Source organism: Talpa occidentalis, unplaced genomic scaffold (assembly GCF_014898055.3).
Source record: "Talpa occidentalis isolate TD23 unplaced genomic scaffold, MPIMG_talOcc4v2.1 talOcc4.4, whole genome shotgun sequence".
Classification (NCBI taxonomy): domain Eukaryota; kingdom Metazoa; phylum Chordata; class Mammalia; order Eulipotyphla; family Talpidae; genus Talpa; species Talpa occidentalis.
The window spans coordinates 102912983-102932707 of NW_023604295.1; the positions used below are offsets into that span (position 1 = coordinate 102912983).

Consider the following 19725-nt stretch of genomic DNA (forward strand, 5'->3'; position numbering starts at 1 on the left):
GTAGGCACCTGCCACAAAAGGAAGTCAGAAGGGAAGGCTCCTATGCCAGTAGGGTAATAGGGGCCTCTTCATGGAGAAAAGGCATCTGTGCCACATTCCAAGGATCACACTAGAGCTGAAAAGAAAAAAATGGGGCCACAAAGGAGCTTTTGCAGAGAGTATTTTGCCTATGGGGTCAATGATGCCAGAGATTTTTATGTTTTCTGCTGTCTAACACATATAGACTGAGTGGCTTGTCAGTGAAGCTGATGATATGTGGTATGGTTCCTGCTGTGTCCTGCCTGAATGCACAAGAACTTCTGTGAATGGCAAGAAGGGAATGCAGGAAAAGCCCCAAATCCAAGCAGGGACCCCTGGATATCAGGCCTGATTGCCCTCTCCTGGCATGTTGAACACAGGAAGGGAGCAGGGCACGTGGGGATACCTGGGCATAGTTGAGAAGCTCCCAAATCGAGTCCTCCTTGCCACCCACACTCCGGGCCACAACGGTATGGGAGGGGACCTGGGCCAGGTGGCACTCCTTGTAGTCTTCCACGGACTTCCGGGTGTTGTCCCTGCAGAGCAGCTCATATTGGTCCCTGTCAGCCTTGTCTTTCAGGTTCTCTGGGGGAGGAAGGTTCGGATGAGCCAACTGAGAACAGAGGCATGAGCTGTGCTCCCTGCTTCTCCCAGGATTACAAACTGACCTTATCGACATAACTTTCTGGGCTCAAGATGGAGCCACTTCTGCCTGGATGCCATGTCAGCACATTAAACCTTAGAGAACTTTTGGGTTCTTGTAAATGCTCCAGAAATTCAGTCTACACAGTTGGCCAGTCCCCAAATGCTAAGTCAGCTCTGGGCTCTATAGTTATTTCCTTATTCCTTCTCACTACAAAAAAGGTTGACGTGAGCCAATCAGATATTTTCTACTTCCTCTTCCTTCCTTTACCTTATTTTTTCCACTTCCTCTTCCTTATTCTTTATCCTACAGAAGCCTGTACCATTTTGCATTTCTCCAATGGATATACCCTACTTAATGAAGCTTTAGTTTGTATCACCTAATTTTCCCTCTTTAATAATTTTTTAACCACCTGAAAAGAAATTAATCTTTTCCAAATACGTTTAACATAGATGAAGAGCCTGCAGCTTCAGGAGATGAAATGAGCGGTTCTCACAGCAAATAGACACAGGCAGGGAGGCATGCTTGGCCCAGGGCCCCTCTGACTGCCCCACATATCTCTGGCTCTGTTGATAAGAATGATGACAACCAATGCCTTCTGAACCCGCACACACACCAAAGACTATCCTGAAGGCTCTCCATGCTCTATTCCATTTAACCCTCTGGCAACTCAGGAAGAGAAGGAATGTAATTATCCCATTCTAGAGGTGAGGGAACTGAGGCTTAGAGAATTAAGAGTGTTCATTAACTCATCAAAATGTCACCTAGTCTAAGGCTGATGTGTCACCACATTAGGACAGTCAAAATGCCCTCTAAAGTGACAACACTCCCTTAGGGGCACAGTCTGAAGGAGAAAGATGGAAGGAGAGTCTTAGGGCCAAAGTTAGGGCACCCAGGTATAAAGAAGTACCTGAAATCTGTGGCTCCTTGGTTCACCTTGATTAGGTATTAGAAAAGACTTTTAGGGTCTCCCTGGTGGTGCAGGGTTTAAAGTCTCATGCTATCAAGCAATCGCCAGCCACTGCAGCATGAATTGGATCCCCAACTAGGGAGGGGACCCACATGGTGCAGCAGGTCTCTCCTATCTCACCCGCTGCTCCTCTCAGTAGTGTATTTCAGTAGATCTGACTGTTCTGCTCCCCACTCTGTCCCCCACTCTGCAGGGGGTGAGAGCATTCTCACCCCCTGTACCGCTTGCCTACACCCCAGTTCTTGCATGCACAAATAAATTTTTTAAAAAATCTTTAAAAAAAAGGAAATTTGGGGTCAGGTAAACATGCACAGAGGCAGAATACCATGTAAAGATGCAGACAAGCCAAAAATGATGCCTAAGATCAACCAGCAAACCAACTAGAGGCTGGAGAAAGGCATGGAGCAGATTCTGCCTCACAACCTTGAGAAGTGGATGTCCGCTCCAACATCTTCATCTTGGAACCTCTAACCTCTAGAACAATGAGAAATTTAATTTCAATTGCTTAATGGAAAAAGTGGTACTTTGTTAGAGCAGCCCTAGCAAACTAATATAGATGGTCTTATATGAAAAAAAGACTATTAGAGTTCACATACATGGTTATAATTTAATTAGGTATGTTGCAGAGAAAATACATTTTAAGTCTTTATATTAAAAAAAAATTTGGTGGCCTAGGAGTTAAGTCTCAGAGCCATCACTGCTACAGCCTGAGTTCGATCCCCTGCCAGGGAGCTAATCCACAAGGCACAGCAGACCTCTCCTGCCTCACCCGCTGCTCCCTTGAAAGGGGGATCCTACACTTATGTTATGAAAATGATACAGATCAATATTAACTAAATAAAAAATATTTTAAAAAAATGAAATAAATAAAATAAAATTCTCCTTGAGAAAACAGTTTTTTTTTTTTTTAACTGAGCTTAGCATAGTGAATATATCTTTGAGTTTTAAACATCTTGAGTAATACAGTGTGTTCTGTATCAATCAGAAATTTAATTGGTTACAAAACCCAGAATCTGCAATGTTAACTTGTCTGAAATATTATTTTATTTTGTTTGTTTGTTTGCTTCTGGTAGATTGCCCAAAAATGCTAGAAAGTGGTTTTTTTTTTTAATATCAGAAGAAATAAACAAATAAATTGTTGTCCATGTTAATAATGTTTTTGTAACAGAACAAGTTAAGGTGTGCTAAGTTCTGAATCATTAAAATAATTTGTGTGTTTACTTAAAGCATTTGAGGCATTTAGGAGCTGTTTATAATGAAGCATTCAGGAGAATGTGGTTAAATTTGAAATTGATATTTCAGTGACTAAGCGAATTTAATTATTAAAACTTGTTTTCTTTTATTCATTGCTAAGTACCATTCAAATGTTCAGAAATTTTGTTTAGTAGATTTATAGACTGATGTAATTGAGCACTAAACAAAGTACAAATAATAGAAATGTATTTTATACAAAAATCTCCTAATTGGGTCCCCCTAATGGTGCAAGGGGTTAAGACGCAGCACTATGAGGCTGTCTGCAGCCACTGCAGCGTGAGTTGGATCCCTGGCCAGGGAGCTACCCACATGGTGCAGCAGACCTCTCCTGACTCACCCGCTGCTCCCCTCAGCAGTGTATTTCTGTCAGTCTGCCCGTTCTGCTCCCCACTCTATCTCTGGTGGGCCCTCTCACCCCCTACAGCTCTGGTGTGTACCCTAGTTCTTGTATGCATAAATAAATAAGTCTTTACAAAAAAAATCTTCTAATTCATTAAAATCATCACCACTTCTAGATAAAAGGAAACCAGCAGGCAAGAGCCAGCTACCTGGTCAGGATTCTCCCTTCCTCTGGCACTTACCAAACACCGTCATGTGTCTCATGAAGCCCACGTCCCCGCCGTTCTGCAGACACCTGGGGAAAAGGACAGCTGAAATCAGGCCACCCTGTGGGATCAAGCTCGACCTGGGTTATTTGCCCTGTGAGGTTCTGCTGTGGCCACTGGCTCACAGGGCTTTATGCACCATTCCTGGGCTCCAGGCTGTCTTATACAGGTGATGATCCTGTCTGAGGGGCTGTTGAACCCAAACAGGCAAGGCCAGGAGCCCTTTAAGCCATACTAAGGACCTCTGGGGAGGGCTGGTGCAAAAGAAAGCCCTTCACCTTCCTTTTCCTCCCCTGTCGCCTAAAGCCTCTGATTATTCTTTTTTTAAATAAAAGGTGTAAAACCTTTAACACGGAGTATAAAAACTTGGCTTGCCTTGGATCCCCACAGAGTTTTGCTCTGAATTTTTGTTAATATCTAAAAGGGCAGGTTATTATAAAAAGGGAGAGAAAAGTAAAGGACACTTGCACAGATACAAGTGGGCAGAAAGAGCTGCCCCCAAAAGGGACAGGTTTGTTAAAAGAGAGACCTGTGTGGTCACAGGCAGCAGTCTTGGGAGGAGAGCTGCCTCTGCTGCTTTGCAAAGGCAGAAGGTTGGTGAAGCGAAAACACCTGCATGGTCACAGGCAGGAGAGCTGTTGTGTTGTGGCATTGCTCGAATTTTGAGAGTAACTGTCTCTTACAGAGCATGGGTTATGGAAAGCGACTGCAGGGGGCTGCGAGGAAGGTGAGGAGAGGCAGATAGGTGTCCAGGCACAGGAAGATGCTCAGGCAGAGAGAAGCAAGCCAGGTTAGGCCCTGCTGTGGGCTGTGGACCCTGGAATCCCAGAGATGGGGCTGTAATTCTAGTCCTCCCTGGTCCAAGAATGTAATGTAGACAGGTGGATGCAGACTCTGAGGAGACAAGCAGGGCTCCCCCACAGAAGACTGCTCTTTTGGATGGGCACAAGCTGGGTGGGTCATGGAGGGCACTGAGGACCCTGAGTTTCACACTGACACTCAAGGGAGACTGGAGCAGGCCCTGTCCACTCCCTGTGCCTTAGTTTTACCACCCCCAGAGTGAGGATGAGAACAGGAGTCTCACTCACTTGAAGGCGCCTGTGTAGCCAAAGTATGGTTCGTTGGAGGAGCAGGCACACTTGTCCACGCCTTTCCCCGCACACAGTTGACACAGGTTGGGAAACTTCTTCCTATCCGCACAGGGGACGCAGCTGCTAGAGAAGAACTTGGCTGCTGCTGCTTAACACAGAAGACACAGATGTCAGGGTGTGAGCTGGTGGGGCCCCTGGGGGTCACTGGGTTATGCATGTATGTGAGTGGCCCTATTAGTCCACACACACCTCCCAGGAGAGTCCTGTGGAAGCAGGTGTGTATGGGTTGACCAGACGTAGATAGTCAGAGGTGGCTGACAGTGCCTATGTCCAAAGGAAAGAATGGCCCAGGGCCCTGGGTGCTTGGGCATGACATGCATGTGTAGGTCTGGGGCCCTGGTCCCTGAGATGCTTCCCAGCTTGTCCACGACAGGGCACAGGAGCTGCTAACCCACACTAACCAAGTCGCTGCCCCAGCGCCATCACTTTATGGACTCACCAGGGGGGCCAAGCAGGAACTCTCAAAACATCCCATTCATCCCACTTGCCCTTCTGATCCAGAAGCCTGATGGCTCATGGGCCCCCTTTTTCAGGGAACCCACGGGAAGTGGTGGGATAACCTGCCTGGCAGGGAGGTGAGGGCATGCCGACAGCCACCTCACAACTGCCACCCATGTCCTACAGTACCTGACACGGAGCCATGTGGGGACCCTCAGAAAGGGCAGACATGATTGGCACTGTGGCTCAGGTGGCAGCAGTTGGTGCTAATCACAGGTGCAACATGAAAGGGGTCTCAAATAAATTCACTTTTGCAGAACACAGACAGCTTTGGCTGTTACTTTTCAAGGGTTAAAAAGGCACCCTAGGCTCACCTTGCCTCATCATAACTGATCACGAAGCCTGAAGTACACACACAAAAAAACATAGCTCCTGTCCACTCTTGCCTTCTTCACAACCTTTACCCAAAGTTCTAGGCCTGAATGTCAGTCTGTGGCCTTAATCCCTAGTCAGCCTTCCTGGGAAGCCAGAAGGGCATTCTCCTTCCTCAGTGTGTCTCAAATGCCTCCCTTGTCAAGCCAAACTGCAGAGATTACCATGAATGCACAGCTGTCAGGAGCTCAGAGAAATAGCGGCACCTTGGCTGAGACTCAGCTGCCAGTTCCTGAGGGTTGCTGGCACAGCCAACCCAGCCAGCGCATGTGTAAAGCAAATTGTTCTCACTCCATCTTGTAGTTCAAGAAACACGTACACTTGATAGTGACTGCATGGCCACAATACAGCCCATGTGGGTGGCCACTGTGGCCACTCAGCCCAGGCGGCCTTACCTTCTTCACCAGGGTGAGAGGGAAGGAGCATCTCAATGGGGATGTTCCACCCAGTAAACCATCCCAGGCTGGGGTGGCAAGACTTCTTGCCTTGGAGCTGGTTCAGCTGAAAGTTGCTGCCCTTCTTTACCACAGCTACGACATAATGGTAGTTTTGTGGATCTGCAAAGGAACAGAAAGAAAGAAGGGCCAAAAGCAGAAGCCAAGCTGTCATAATTAATCTTCTGGAGTGTGTTCAATGGGGATATTAAAGCAATCCTAGGATGCACCCCAACTCCTGGACAGCAGGCTGAAAAGGTAAAAATCCCTTGATTGACAAAAGAGAGAAAATGGGCCTTTTCAAGGCAATAAACACTAGGTCCTTTCCTGCCAGAGCCTACAAGTCAACAGAGACATAGGGAAGGGGATACCAGATTAACGGGGCCTCAGCACCCAGTCACTGTGATGTTACAGTTTCTCCCCAAGGGTTGTTCTCCCTTCTTGGCTGCAGCCCAGACATGAAGGTGAAAGAGAGACACAGAGGACATCCCCAGGATTTTGCCAGGGCCCTGCAGCTTGGAGTCAAATTGAGGCAGGGTGTGCTCACATACACACTGATGACAGTCTTCGACAAAGAGGCAAAGCCCCCTTTTTTTGACTCCCTCCACTCCCAAAACCTCTCCTCACCACAGACACAGGCTCATGTTCTATAGCACTTGGGGGATTTAGTATAGGGAAGAGGCTGTCAGGGACCGTGGTGCAACCCACTGGGTGGATGGGGGACAGCACATCCCCCTTCAATCCAGCAGCACCAAAAGCATTTCCATCAGGACGCACAAAGTTTACAACTTCCAGTCCTCCTGGAAGCAGAGGTGACAGCATCCTTCAATCCCAAGGGTTTCAACAACTTTGTTGTTCCCTTCAAGGTAACTCCCACAGAGACCCTGCCTCTCCCGGATGCTGTGTCAGACAGGGAGAACACACCATCTTTTGAGCCGTAAAATTCTGTCACGATGGGCTTCAGGTGGTTGGAGGCCAGGCTCTCCCCAAACATCAAACCCCCTTCAATGGTCACAGCATCTGCTTCATTTGCCTGAAAGAAAAGAGGCTGGATCAGCCCTTCACTTCTGAAGAAGGCTGTGTAGCTCTCTGCCAGGGACCTCTGTTCCATAGACCCTTGAATTCTTCAGGCCTCCTTCACTTTCTCATGTCAGCTCAGATGTCACCTCCTCAGGGAGGCTTTCTCTGGCAACATTCTTTTTTTTTTTTTTTAAGATTTATTTTTATTAATGCATACAAGAACTGGGGTGCAGGCCAGAAGTACAAGAGGTGAGAGGATTCACCAGAGATTGAGTGGGGAACAGCAGGTGAGACAGGAGAGGTCTGCTGTGCTTTATGTGGGTCAGCTCCCTGGTTGGGGATCTATTGATAGCTTGATCGCTCTGTGTCTTTAACCCCTGCACCACCAGGGAGATTTATCTTGTTATATCTATCTATAGTATATATAATATCTATCTATATTTATCTTGTTATATCTATCTATAGTATATATTATATCTATCTATATCTATCTTGTTATATCTATCTAAACCCCCGAGATTTATCTTGTTATATCTATCTATACTAGTCAAACTGAGTGAAGCTAAGCAACTGATTTGACTTTTTTCCTAAATGATTAGCCAGTTGTCCAACTAAAGAATCCTTTCCCAGTTATGGGTTTTGAAAGTTTGCCTTATCAACCATACCTACAAAAATCTACATGTATGTAACCTAAATTAATTAAAACTAGAACCCTAGTCCTCTAATGTTGGATATTTATCATAGTTTGCCTCTACATCATATCATGTAAAAAATCAGATCAATGGATGTGTATACAGAAAGCTGGGGATATGTTTAAATTTTGTTCTTTTCTAGCTCTTCAATCTCTACACCAGGACCCCATGGTGATTTACATATGTAACAGTTTCGGATGACCTCAGCCACTCTCCTCCTAATTTTTTTCATAATGCTATTTAGTCTCATCCATGTGCTTTTTTCTTAAGATTTTATAATATTTTATTTTTTCTCTTAAAGATACTGCATTTGGGGGGCCTTCCCGGTGGCGCAAGGGGTTAACCACCGCACTATGAAGCAATCCACAGCCTCTGAAGCATGAGTTCGATTCCCAGCCGGCCAGGGAGCAACCCACATAGCGAAGTAGACCTCTCCTGTCTCACCTGCTGCTCCCCTCAGCAGTGTATTTCAGTTAGTCTGCCTGTTCTGTTCTCCACTCTGTCTCTGCATCTCTGGCCTGTGCCCCAGCTCTTATATGCATAAATAAGTAATCTTTAAAAAAAAAAAACAAAAACAATGTTAAGTAATAATAATTCTTATCTATTAGTTGTTCAATTACTATTGCTGTTTTTACTATTAATGAATGTTAAAATAATTTTCTCTATCCAGAGCCTCTATACGTTCTGGACTTTAGCTTATTTCTTTCTCTTCTAATACATGGTCCAATTCCTGTGGCAAGAAAGTTGTTCTGGGGCCTCCCTGGTGGCGCAGCAGTTGAGCGCTGGGTTGTGAAGCTGCCCGCAGCCTCTGCAGCGCCAGTTCAATCCCCGGCCACCGGGTGAGGTTCCCACATGGTGCGCAGACCTCTCCTGCCGCCCGCCTGCAGCTCCCCTCAGCAGTGTACTTCGTCAGTCTGGCTGCTATGCTCTCCCCTCTGACTCTGGTGAATCCTCTCACCCTCCCGCGCTTCTAACTGTACCCAGTGCTTGCAAAAATAAATAAATCTTTAAAAAAAGAAAGAAAGTTGTTCTGAAGCAATAAACAGTAACAAGTGCAGAAAAAGAATGAAAAAATATGGATTTTCTCCTACTTTCATCTAGGCAAAAGTGACTTACCACAATAGCCTCGATGCACTCAAAGTAAGAGTTTCTCTTCACACAGGAAACAAGAGGAACATCAATAGGGAGGACTTTGCTCAGACTGGAGCATTTCTTGGCCTCACGATCTGAGATGGTGCACCATCTCACAGTTTTCTCAGGGACAGCCAGACACAGGCCTAGGGGGAAAAAGCCAAGGTGTAAGGAACCCACATCACTCACCTTTCTCCAAAGGCTGAAGAGATTAAAGACAAAGTCAAAAGTTGACTGAGTGGGGTAGACACAAATTGATTAGCTGCATGGTTCATATGAATGCTCAAATTGCAAAAGATTACAAAAGTAATTTGTCATACCATAGTGATTTGTCATACAATATCAAGTGATTTAATATTTCTATAATTAGAGTTCTAGGCAGAAAAGGGACACCAGGTAAAAATATTTGAAGAAATATTTGGCCAGAATTTTCACAGACTTACAGATTTATAAACTATAAACTCTCAGATCTATAGCAAGAAGAGAAAAAAGACAAATTAAGTACAGAGGAAGAAGACAATAAGCACTGTATATTTTTTGTCAAAAATCACACAAGTCATAGACAATGGAATTATATCATTAAAGTGCTAAAGGGAGAAAATAACTGCCAACCTAGAATTCTCTATAAATGAAAATGACGTTCAAAACAAGGCAAAAGTAAACTTTTTCTGGGCCTCCCTGGTGGTGCAGCGGTTGAGCGCTGGGTTGCGAAGCTGCCTGCAGCCTCTGCAGCGCCGGTTCGATCCCCGGGCTGCTCCCCGGCCACCGGAGGAGGGTCCCGCACGGCGCGCAGACCTCTCCTGCTGCCCGCTGCTCCCCTCAGCAGTGTACTTTGGTACTTCTGCCTGCTCTGCTCCCTGCTCTGGCTCTGGTGAATTCTCTCACCCTCCGGTGCTTCTGACTGTACCCAGTGCTTGTATAAATAAATAAATAAATCTTTAAAAAAATAAAAATAAAAAAATAAAAAAAAAGTTTTTCACACAAACAAATCTTGAGAGCACATGGAAATAGCAATCTTGCACAACAATATATGTCAAAGGAAATGCAGGCTCAAGGGATTTCACTGGTGAATGCTATCCAAAACTTAGGAAAGAAATAATACCAATATTACCAATTCTGCACAAATTATTTTACTAAGCAGAGGAGGAAAATAAATCCCTAACTTATTTTCTAAAACCAGCATTAGCACAATCCAAATCCAACAAACTATAGTCAAGTATCCCTCATGAACATGAACAAAAAATCCTTTATAGGGCCTCCCCGGTGGCGCTGCGGTTGAGCGCTGGGTTGCAAAGCTGCCTGCAGCCTCTGCAGCGCCAGTTCGATCCCTGGCTGCTTCCCGGCCACTGGAGGAGGGTCCCGCATGGCGCGCAGACCTCTCCTGCCACCCGCTGCTCCCTCAGCAGTGTATTTCGGTCCTTCTGCTTGTTCTGCTCCCTGCTCTGGCTCTGGTGAATTCTCTCACCCTCCAGCGCTTCTGACTGTACCCAGTGCTTGTATAAATAAATAAATAAATAAATAAACCGTAAAAAAAAGTTTTTTTAAAAAAATCCTTTATAAAATATTAGCTAATCAAATCCAGCAAAAATAAATGTATAAACACACTAGTAGCTAGGAAAGCAATATTGATTTAATGTAGTAAAAAATAACCAATATAAGTCACCATAGAAATTCACCAGAATGAAAGAGGAAAATCCATATGATTATCTCAATAGATACCAAAAAGACTTGTCAGTTCAAAATCCCAAGCAGAGCCTCCCTGGTGGCACATGGGGTTAAGCACCACACTATGAAGCAATCTGAAGCCTCTGCAGCTATGAAGCAATCTGAAGCCTCTGCAGCATGAGTTCGATCCCCGGCCGGCCAAGGAGCAACCCACATGGCGCAGCAAACCTCTCTTGTCTCACCCTCTGTTCCCTTCAGCAGTGTAATTCACTTAGTGTGCCTGTTCTGTTCCCCACTCTGGTGAATCCACTCACCCCTCGCATCTCTGGCCTGTACCCCAGCTCTTGTATGCATAAATAAATAAATCTTTAAAAAAAAAATCCCAAGCAAACTAGGAATAAAGGGGACTGCCCTCAACCTGATAAGGAACATTTACAACGACCCTAAAATTAATATATTTAGTGGGGAAAGAGTGAATGCTTTTCCCTTAAGGTCAGAAACAACCCAAAAACTCACAAACACTTTCAACACTCCTATGTAACAATGTATGAGAAGCCTTAGCCATTTCAATAAGATTCAAAGAGAAATAAAAGATGTACAGATTGTCTTTGTTCATAGATAACTGTGTTTTTTTATATACAGAAAGGTTTAGAATCTGCAAAAAAAAAACCCATATAACTAAAACACATGTTTAGATACATCATAAGACTCTAAGTCAGTATGTAAAATCAATTGAATTTCGATAATACTAAAACAATTATAAAATGAAATTGTAAAAATACTAGTTACAGGTAGGGATAAATTTCACAGTTTCTGAACAGGACCTGTAAAATAAAAACTGTCAATGAAAGAAGATCTATTTAAATAAATAGATATCAAATGATCATGGATTAGAAAACTCAATATTGTTAAATTCCCAAATCTCATACAGATAATCTATAAATTACATGCAATCCCAATAACCTAAGACTAAACTTGTTTTTTTATAAAAATTGGTAAGCTCATTCAAAAATGTGCATGAGTGTGAAGATCTAAATGACCAAACCAAACTGAGGTAGAACAACAGAATTTTCAAGATTTAATGTAAAGCTACAGAAATCAAGATAGTATGATATTGGCACAAGCAGAGACACATAGCTTTGATGGAACAGACTGGAGTCTAGATATTGCTCCACATATATAAGATCAGCAAATTTTTTACAAAACTTCCAACACAGGTTGGTGAGAAAAAAATATTCTTTTCAAATCAAGTCCTGAAATACGAATCTCAAAACTTACTTAACACCATACACCAAAATTAACTAAAAATGCATCATAGGGGCCTCCCCAGTGGTGCACGGGTTGAAGTCTCAGTGCTATCAAGCTATCACCAGCTTGAATGGCATGAATTCGATGCCCCACCAGGGAGCTAACCCACATGGCATAGCAGACCTCTCCTGTCTCGCCCGCTGCTCCCCTTAGCAGTGTATTTCAGTAAAAAATCTGCCTATTCTGCTCATCACTCTGTCTCTGGTGAATCATCCTACCCTCCCCACACCTGGCCTATACCCCAGTTCTTTTATGCAAAAAAAAAAAAAAGCCCAAAATAAAACAAAACACAAAGCCAATATCCAGTCACTGGGTAAACAAACTGTAGCAAAGTCATACAGTGGAATACTACTCAGCAATAAAAAGGAATACACTTTGACACATGCAGCAATGTGGATTAATCTCTAAAAATGATGCTGAATGAAAAATGTCAGACACAAAGCTACATAGTGTGCCATTCCATTTATGTGAAGTCCTAGAAAAGGCAAAACCTATCTATAGTGGGAGAAAATGAGAAAGACAGGGAAGGGATAGGAGAAAGTTTGGGAATGATCGAAATGTTCTTTATCTTGATTGTGGTGATGTTATCTGGGTAAGTATATTTGTCAAAAAATCATTGGTTTGTATGTACAATTAAAACAAGTACATTTAATTATATGTAAATTATACTTCAATAAGAAATGATATTTAAGCAAGCTAAGAATAAATGGGTCAAATAACTTAGATTAGGTCAATCATTAATAACACTCTATGCCAGCCATGTGGCAATTTCAAGAAAGGGCAATCAGAGCTCATTGTGAATATTTCAAACTGATCCTGAAAGGGATAAGCAGCTAGTAGCCACATGTTCACTGCATGAAGAAATCTTTTAAACTCTATGAGGGTAAGAGGCCAAGAAAGGAGGTGGAGGTACAGGTTGTTGTGAACTCTTTTTTTCCCCAAAGATTTTATTTATTTATGCATACAAGAGTTGGGGTGTAGGCCAGATGTGCGGGGGGTAAGAGGATTCACCAGAGACAGAGTGGGGAACAGAACAGGGAGATCTACTGAAATACACCGCTGAGGGGAGCAGCTGGTAAGACAGGAGAGGTCTGCTGCACCATGTGGGTTAGCTCCCTGGCCGGGGATTGAACTCAAGCTGCAGTAGCTGCTGATAGCTTCATAGTGCTGAGACTCAACCCCTTGCACCACCAGGGAGGTCCCTGTTCTGAGCTCTTAGTTCTTGGCTCTTGCAATACCTACTAGTACTCACTCCTTTCTCATTGGTCTTCTCAGTTTAAGCCAGTTGTATTTCTGTCATTTGCCCCCAAAGAGCTTTTGTCGAAAAGCACTAAGCTTTGAAGAAAAAAACATTCTAGACTCCACTTTTGTCTGGGAGTCAAAAGACCAATATAGGGAGGGCTGTGTTGGACAGGCAGTTCTTTGGTTCATAAACACAGAGCCAACTGGGCAAATGAACTTTGGTCAGTGCCGACATGGCCAGCAGGGGAGATGGAGACAGAATAAACAATGCAAATCCTGTTCAAGAAATGTTTGGGAGATCAAGGGGGTGCCCCCTGACTACACACACCTTGCCCAAATTCCCCAGACCCCCCCAGAGTTCACTTTGTGGCCCTAGGTGGCAGCACTCCCCTTGTGGGAAGGTCCCTTTGGCACTCCTTGCCCTTCAAGTCTTCTCCCTCTGCCCTGCCCCAGTTACAACCTCCTCAAACCCATGATACTGGACCTTGACCTCAGAATTTAGTCCTTCAGAGCCAGAGCTAGCCACAACCAGTAGTTATTGAGCCAAGGAGGACTCTTCACATGCATGAGCTCACTGACTTTATACCTTTACTTTCCTTACAGATGTCCAGCCACAGGGCCCTGGGGTCTCCCTGATATAGGGAGGGCCCCCCTACATTAATGTGCAGACTGGAGTCTAGAGATAACTCACATGTGTCTAGAGCCCTGCCATTAGATACATTATCTCATTTCACTTTCACAGCAACTGTGTGTTTGTTGTGATAAAAACAATTCCTACTGAGCAAATGGAGAAGCCCGCTCAGTTAAAGGACTGCCCAGTGTCACACAGCAGTGAGTGGTGCATGGATCCCATTCTAGAGTGATTGTTTTCCTCAGGCATTCCATTGTGTGGGAGGGATGGAAGTCATCCCACAGTTTAGAGCAGGAAAGATCTTGACAGGACAAACCTACAAGACCTGTGAACTTAATAATACCCTTGAGTTCTGAGAAAAAAATCCTTCTCTCCTCTGACCCTGCTTCTTTCACTATAAATGGGATCAAAAGTGCTAGGTTAGGGGTCATGAGCTTATTCTGTAATAGAATAGCTAGTAAATAATTTTAGGTTTTGTGGGCCATATAGTCTCTGTGGCAACTCCTCAACTCTGCCCTTGAAACCTGAACACAGCAGCCATAGACCATTGTTCATGTGAATGAGCATGATTGTGTTCCAATAAAATGTTATGTAGGGACTCTGAAATTTCAATTTCATGTAATATCCACGTGACAAAAGTGGAAGTATTTCCACTTTTTTACATTTAAAGATGTAAAAGCCATTTTTAACTCATCCAACTATACACACCACCAGGTGGCAGGTGGGATTTGGCCCACTGATCACAATTTGGCAACCCCTGCACTAAGCTACAGAATTTCTGCAAGAAAGGTTTGTCAAATGCACCTGTGCACACGCTGGAGGATGGCACTTGAGGACCAAGCAGAAGCCAGGAAGGTTCGAGCCCCCTTAGATGCAGGCTGCACAATGTCCTCTATGGCTGACGCTTGGCTGGCACCCTGGTTCCCATCTTAGAGGTCCTGCCCTCACCCCGGCTCCCAGAGCACTCACCTAGGGCCCCCGCACACAGCAGGGCACCGATGGCAAGCCTCATGTTTCCCTGCGCGAGCGCGACGCTGAACCAACTCCTTTTGCCAGTTTTACCTGCCTCCAACTGGGCAGGATCCGCCTCCTGCAAAGGATTAGTCTCTCCCTACACACCCCACCCTCCCGGAGGCCGCGGGGAGCAGCCCTTGAGCAGACCCAGCCTTCTGCAGGGCGGGGCTTGAGGTCGACTAGCCCCCTCTGCCCTGCGCCCTGAGCTGCGATTTCGGATTTTCCCTCGCGGGTTGAAGTACACTTGGAGCCCCCTGGACCGATCGCCTTACTCCACATAAACTAAGGCTCCAGACTAGTTGATCCCTGGTTAGTTACTACCCCCTGGATCTTCACCTAGTCATGCAGCTCTTAAATGTTTTGAAAATGGAAACCTCCGGACAGGGACCAGTCCACAGGCTGAAAACTGTGAACACTTTACTCAGGAAAGCATGTGCAAACGTATACACAGCGTTTTGAACACACCTTTTCAGGATTTCTCAGACTTTCTCTAAAAGCGCCCTGTTGCACACTCCAGGTCCCTCCGGGAAGCCTCACCCTCAACCCCAGAGACAGCCTGCATCCACTGCGGAGGGCTGAGGGCTGAACATGGAGAGGGCTGCTTCTGCTCACCTCTGCAGCCCGAAGCCCAGCCCTCTTGCTTGAAGTGTGTGTGTGTGTGTGTGTGTGTGTGTGTGTGTGTGTGTGTGTATGTGTGTAAGGGGCTGAGGGGAGCAGGGAGTCTTCCAGAGTTAAATGAAGTTTTTAAAACTTGTTATTGAAATGCAATAAATACACGGACCTTTCCGGTGGCTCAGCGGGTTGAGCGCAGTGCTGTGAAGCTGTCCGCAGCCTCTGCAGCGGGGGTTCTGTAACAGGGTGGTCCCCAGGAAAGGAGGAGGTTCCCTGCCCCACCCAAGGGAGGGTAGAGCTGAGTAGGAAGAAAAAAAAAACAACAGAAGAGACTGAGGAAGAAAGCAAGATGGAGCCAGGAGACCTGGAGGAGGCGCGTGGAGCCTAGAGACATGTAAAGAAACTGCGCTTGTCTTTTGGTCGTGGACGGGGTGACACAGATGTGGGTGAGCCCCATGGGGAGGTGACAATGGCAGCTTTTATCTTGATGTTGATTTTGCTCTTTTCCTTCCGGGCTTATCTGGTTGTTTCTGACCCTTTTCTGTGGGTCCCCACTGGAAGATGCTTTGGACTTGTGGCAGGCTTTGGGGCCTTGCTCTGGGCCGATCCCATTTGGATGGACTTTTACCCACGAGGGGACGGGTAACTTTGGGTGCTTCATTTAGAAACTAGACTCTTTTCCTTACCTGTATTGTTTCCTAGTTTTATTAAAGTTCCTTCCCATTAAAGTCTCATATGTTTTGTGTTGATGCGGCGGATGGCAGAACCCATGTAGAATAGGCAGGTTTGCGGGGTTTGGGCTGCCCCTCTCCCTGTCCTATAACAGTTCGATTCCCGGCCCGCCAGGGTGATTCGCACATGGAGCGGCAGACCTCTCCTGTCTCACCGCTGCTCCCCTCAGCAGTGTACCTCGGTCCTTCTGCCTGCTCTGCTCCTCGCTCTGTCTCTGGAGAATCCTCTCACCCTTGGCGCCTCTGGCCTATACCCCAGTTCTTTTGTGAAAGATAAATTTTTTTTTTAAGTCCCAATTTTTTTTTTAAAGATTTATTTATTTATTTATAGAAGCACTGGGTACAGTCAGAAGCGCAGGAGGGTGAGAGAATTCACCAGAGCCAGAGCGGGGAGCAGAGCAGGCAGAAGGACTGAAGTACACTGCTGAGGGGAGCAGCGGGCGGCAGGAGAGGTCTGCGCACCATGTGGGACCCTCCTCTGGTGGCCGGGGAGCAGCCGGGGATCGATCCGGCGCTGCAGAGGCTGCGGGCAGCTTCGTAACCCAGCGCTCAACCGCCGCGCCACCGGGGAGGTCCAAAAGATAAATCTTTAAAAAAAAAAGTATTTTTAAAAAAAAGAAGAAAGAAATGCAATAAATATACATAAAACTTCAAATATCCTTAGTGTAAAACTTGATGAGCTATGCCCAAGTGAACAATCCATAGCAAGAAGCAATGTTATCAGAGTTAGGGGCCCCTTAGTGCCCCTCTTTCAATGCACTCCCCATCTCCCTCAAAGATATCCATTATCATCTCTTCTAATTGTTAGGAAAGGATGTCCTGAGCTAATTCCGTACAGGCTTTGTGAACTCCACCCACAAATCCCATCACCACCAAAGGGAAGGTTGCTGGGACCTCAGGGTGGAGTTAAGCAGATAGGTTTGGTATAAAAACCAGATATGTGGGCCTTGAGGTCTCCCCTGTAACATAATCACATAGACCAATTAGGCTAATTTTTCGATGTTATCTAGATGGAGTCATACAATATGTACAGTTTTGTGTTTTCTTTCACTCAAGATTATATTTCCATGGAGAAAAAGGAATTCTCTTACACTGTTGGTGGTTATGTAGATTGGCCCAGGCCCTGTGGAAAGCAGCGTGGAGGTTTCTCAAAAACTAAAAATGGACCTATTGCATGATCCAGCAATCTTACTCCTTGGTGTCTACCCCCAAAATGCAAAAACATTAAATCAAAAGGAAACCTGAAGGGCCTCCCTGGTGGCACAAGGGGCAGCGCTATGAAGCTATCCATAGCCACTGCAGCACAAGTTCGATCCCCGGCCAGGGAGCTGACCCACATGGCACAGCTGACCTCTCATGTCTCACCCTCTGCTCCCCTCAGCAGTGTATTTTTGTAGATCCACCTGTTCTATTCCCCAATCTGTCTCTGGTGAATGCTCTCACCTCCAACACCTCTGGCCTGTACCCCAGTTCTTGTATACATAAATAAATAAACCTTTAAAAAGAACCTGACTTGTGATATGATTTTCACAACTAGAATTTTGGGATTTACCCTCTCTCCTCACTTTAACAGCAACTGTGTCAACTGTGTGGGCTCTACTGTGATGGTTCCTTCTGGACTTCAATGGCAGGTGAAAACTGGTGGCCACCCTTTGCTGACCTCTGACCCTGAAGCCAGGGCTCCAGGAACCCCATTTAGGGGAAGGGGTGAGGAGGAACACTACATGAATAGGATAGCTGAACAAGGGAGGGCAGCTAAGGCAGTGAACAATGGAAAAGCAGCGAGGACACCCTCGAAAACAAAGATCGGGCTTGTTTTCTAGAACTGATCATTTGCTACTGTTCTTCTCCAAGCAGAAAGCTGGCAGCCCTGTGCACACTCAGTGCATGTGGTGGAGGGAGGACAGGACTGAGGGAGGCAGCAATTGGAACCCTAAACCCTCTTCTCCAAAGGTGTTTAAGTATGGGAGTTGTGTAAAAGTATGGGAGTTGTTCCCTGGGAAACCTGGTATAAATCGTGTATCTGATTATACCACTTAGGGGTACAAGAAAGTCTTATAAACACCTAGTCATCACTTTTTACACCTCAGATTTAACAAAAATTTCTTTTTATAAAAGTTAAAAGCAGGGGCTGCCCTGGTGATGTGGGGGCTGGGGTTTGGGGTGGGCGGTTAAAGTCTCAGCGCTATCAAGGTATTGCCAGCCATTGTGGCATGAGTTCCATCCCTGGCCAGGGAGCTGACCCACATGGCACAGCAGATCTCTCCTTTCTCCTCTACTGCTCCCCTCAGCAGTGTTCCCCACTGTTCTGTTCCCCACTGTTCTGTTCCCCTGTTCTGTTCCCCACTCTGTCTCTGGTGAATCCTCTCACCGTACCCCACCCCCCCACCTCTGACCTATGCTCCAGTTCTTGTATGCATAAATAAATGAAATAAATCTTAAAAAAAAAAAAAGAGTAAAAAGTTCTATTTGAGACCTCGTCCAATATCCTAACAGAGCAAATGCAAATTGAGCTCACAATTAAGTTCTATAAGAGACTGAAGCCTGTGTGTGCTGTTACCATGATTATAGCTGTTGCTGCTTTTCACAATTAAAAAACTGGCTTGGAACTTGTGGAAACTTGGTGTGGATGGGTACAAGTTGTTTGCAGTCATTAGTTCAGAGGATTGCTTTTGTGGACATTTGTTCTAAATGGTAACAGGCAGTTTGATTCAAAAGATGGCAGTACGGTGCAACCTGTGGCCAGATCAAAGATGGCATCTGGTGGGCTTCTCTGGAACTCAGAAGTGTTTGTTCTTTTGGTCTTCTAAGACTTTTGCTTTCTATTTGTGGCATCCTTTGTTAGCTAAAGTTAAGTTGCTGGGACTTTGGACTTTTATTTGTGATCTCTGCTGATTTACAGGTTTGATTAGCAATTCTAAAGACAGTACTGGTCCTTCAGGGGTAGATTGCTGTGACATTGTTTTTACTGTGACTACTTCTTGATCTCTGCGTGAGGGGATTTTGAAAGCCAACACTGGAGCACTGGTGGGTTGAATTAGCAAAGGTGTGCCTGGGTGCTAAGGTGAAAGAAGCCTTAAGCAGTAACTGGTAAAGCTGATAGCCTTAATGGTTTCTTGGAAAATAGGTTTTTACAAGGTCTGAGTTTAAAAGAATTTGCTGCAGGGAATTTTTGTCTGCATCTTTTGTTTTGGGCATGTTTGCCAACTGAATTTTGTATTTGGTTGCTGGTATAAGACAAGATTGTAAGATTTTGTTACCTACTGAGGAAGTGTAACTGGGTGGTCCCCAGGAAAAGGAGAGGTTCCAGGTTCCTTGTCCCATCCAAGGAAGAGTGCAGCTGAGCAGGAAGAAAGAAGCTTGAGCAGAGAGTGGGGTAGGAAGGAAGGATAGAGAGCCAGAAGTAGACCTGGAGGAGGCACATGGAGCAGAGACATGGGAAGAAGCTGCGCTTGGTTCTTGGTCCTGAATTGGTTGAAACAGATGTGGGTAAGAGACGCATGTCATTGCAGCTTTTATTTTTATTTTGCTTTTTTCCTTTCAGACTTGGCTGGCTGTTTCTGACCCTTTTCTATGGGTCCCCAACAGAAGGTGCTTTTGACTGTGGAAGGCTTTTGGGCCTCAGAGGCCCTGCTTTGGGCCAATCCTGTTTGAGTTACCCATGCAGTTTAGGATGGGTGACTTAGTGTGCTTGATTTGGAAACTGTGTTCTTTCTCTTATTGCATACCAATTT

At 45.2% G+C, this 19725-nt stretch overlaps 1 protein-coding gene across 2 annotated transcripts in view; it reads right to left on the reverse strand.

The window, feature by feature from the left end:
* Window positions 1-14661, reverse strand: part of LOC119256941 (inhibitor of carbonic anhydrase-like) — a 40304-nt gene extending 25643 nt beyond the window's left edge. The window contains exons 1-7 of one of the 2 annotated variants that reach the window (XM_037524676.2): window positions 14604-14661; window positions 8774-8934; window positions 6870-6978; window positions 5907-6068; window positions 4579-4726; window positions 3467-3519; window positions 425-603 (exon numbers count right to left, since the gene is read on the reverse strand). In XM_037524676.2, the coding sequence (XP_037380573.1) occupies window positions 425-603; window positions 3467-3519; window positions 4579-4726; window positions 5907-6068; window positions 6870-6978; window positions 8774-8934; window positions 14604-14646 (855 nt within the window). In that variant the 5' untranslated portion in view covers window positions 14647-14661. Of the gene's footprint in view, window positions 1-424; window positions 604-3466; window positions 3520-4578; window positions 4730-5906; window positions 6069-6869; window positions 6979-8773; window positions 8935-14603 lie in introns of both variants that reach the window. The other variant, XM_037524674.2, reaches the window with a different exon arrangement.
* Window positions 14662-19725: the final 5064 nt, after the last annotated feature.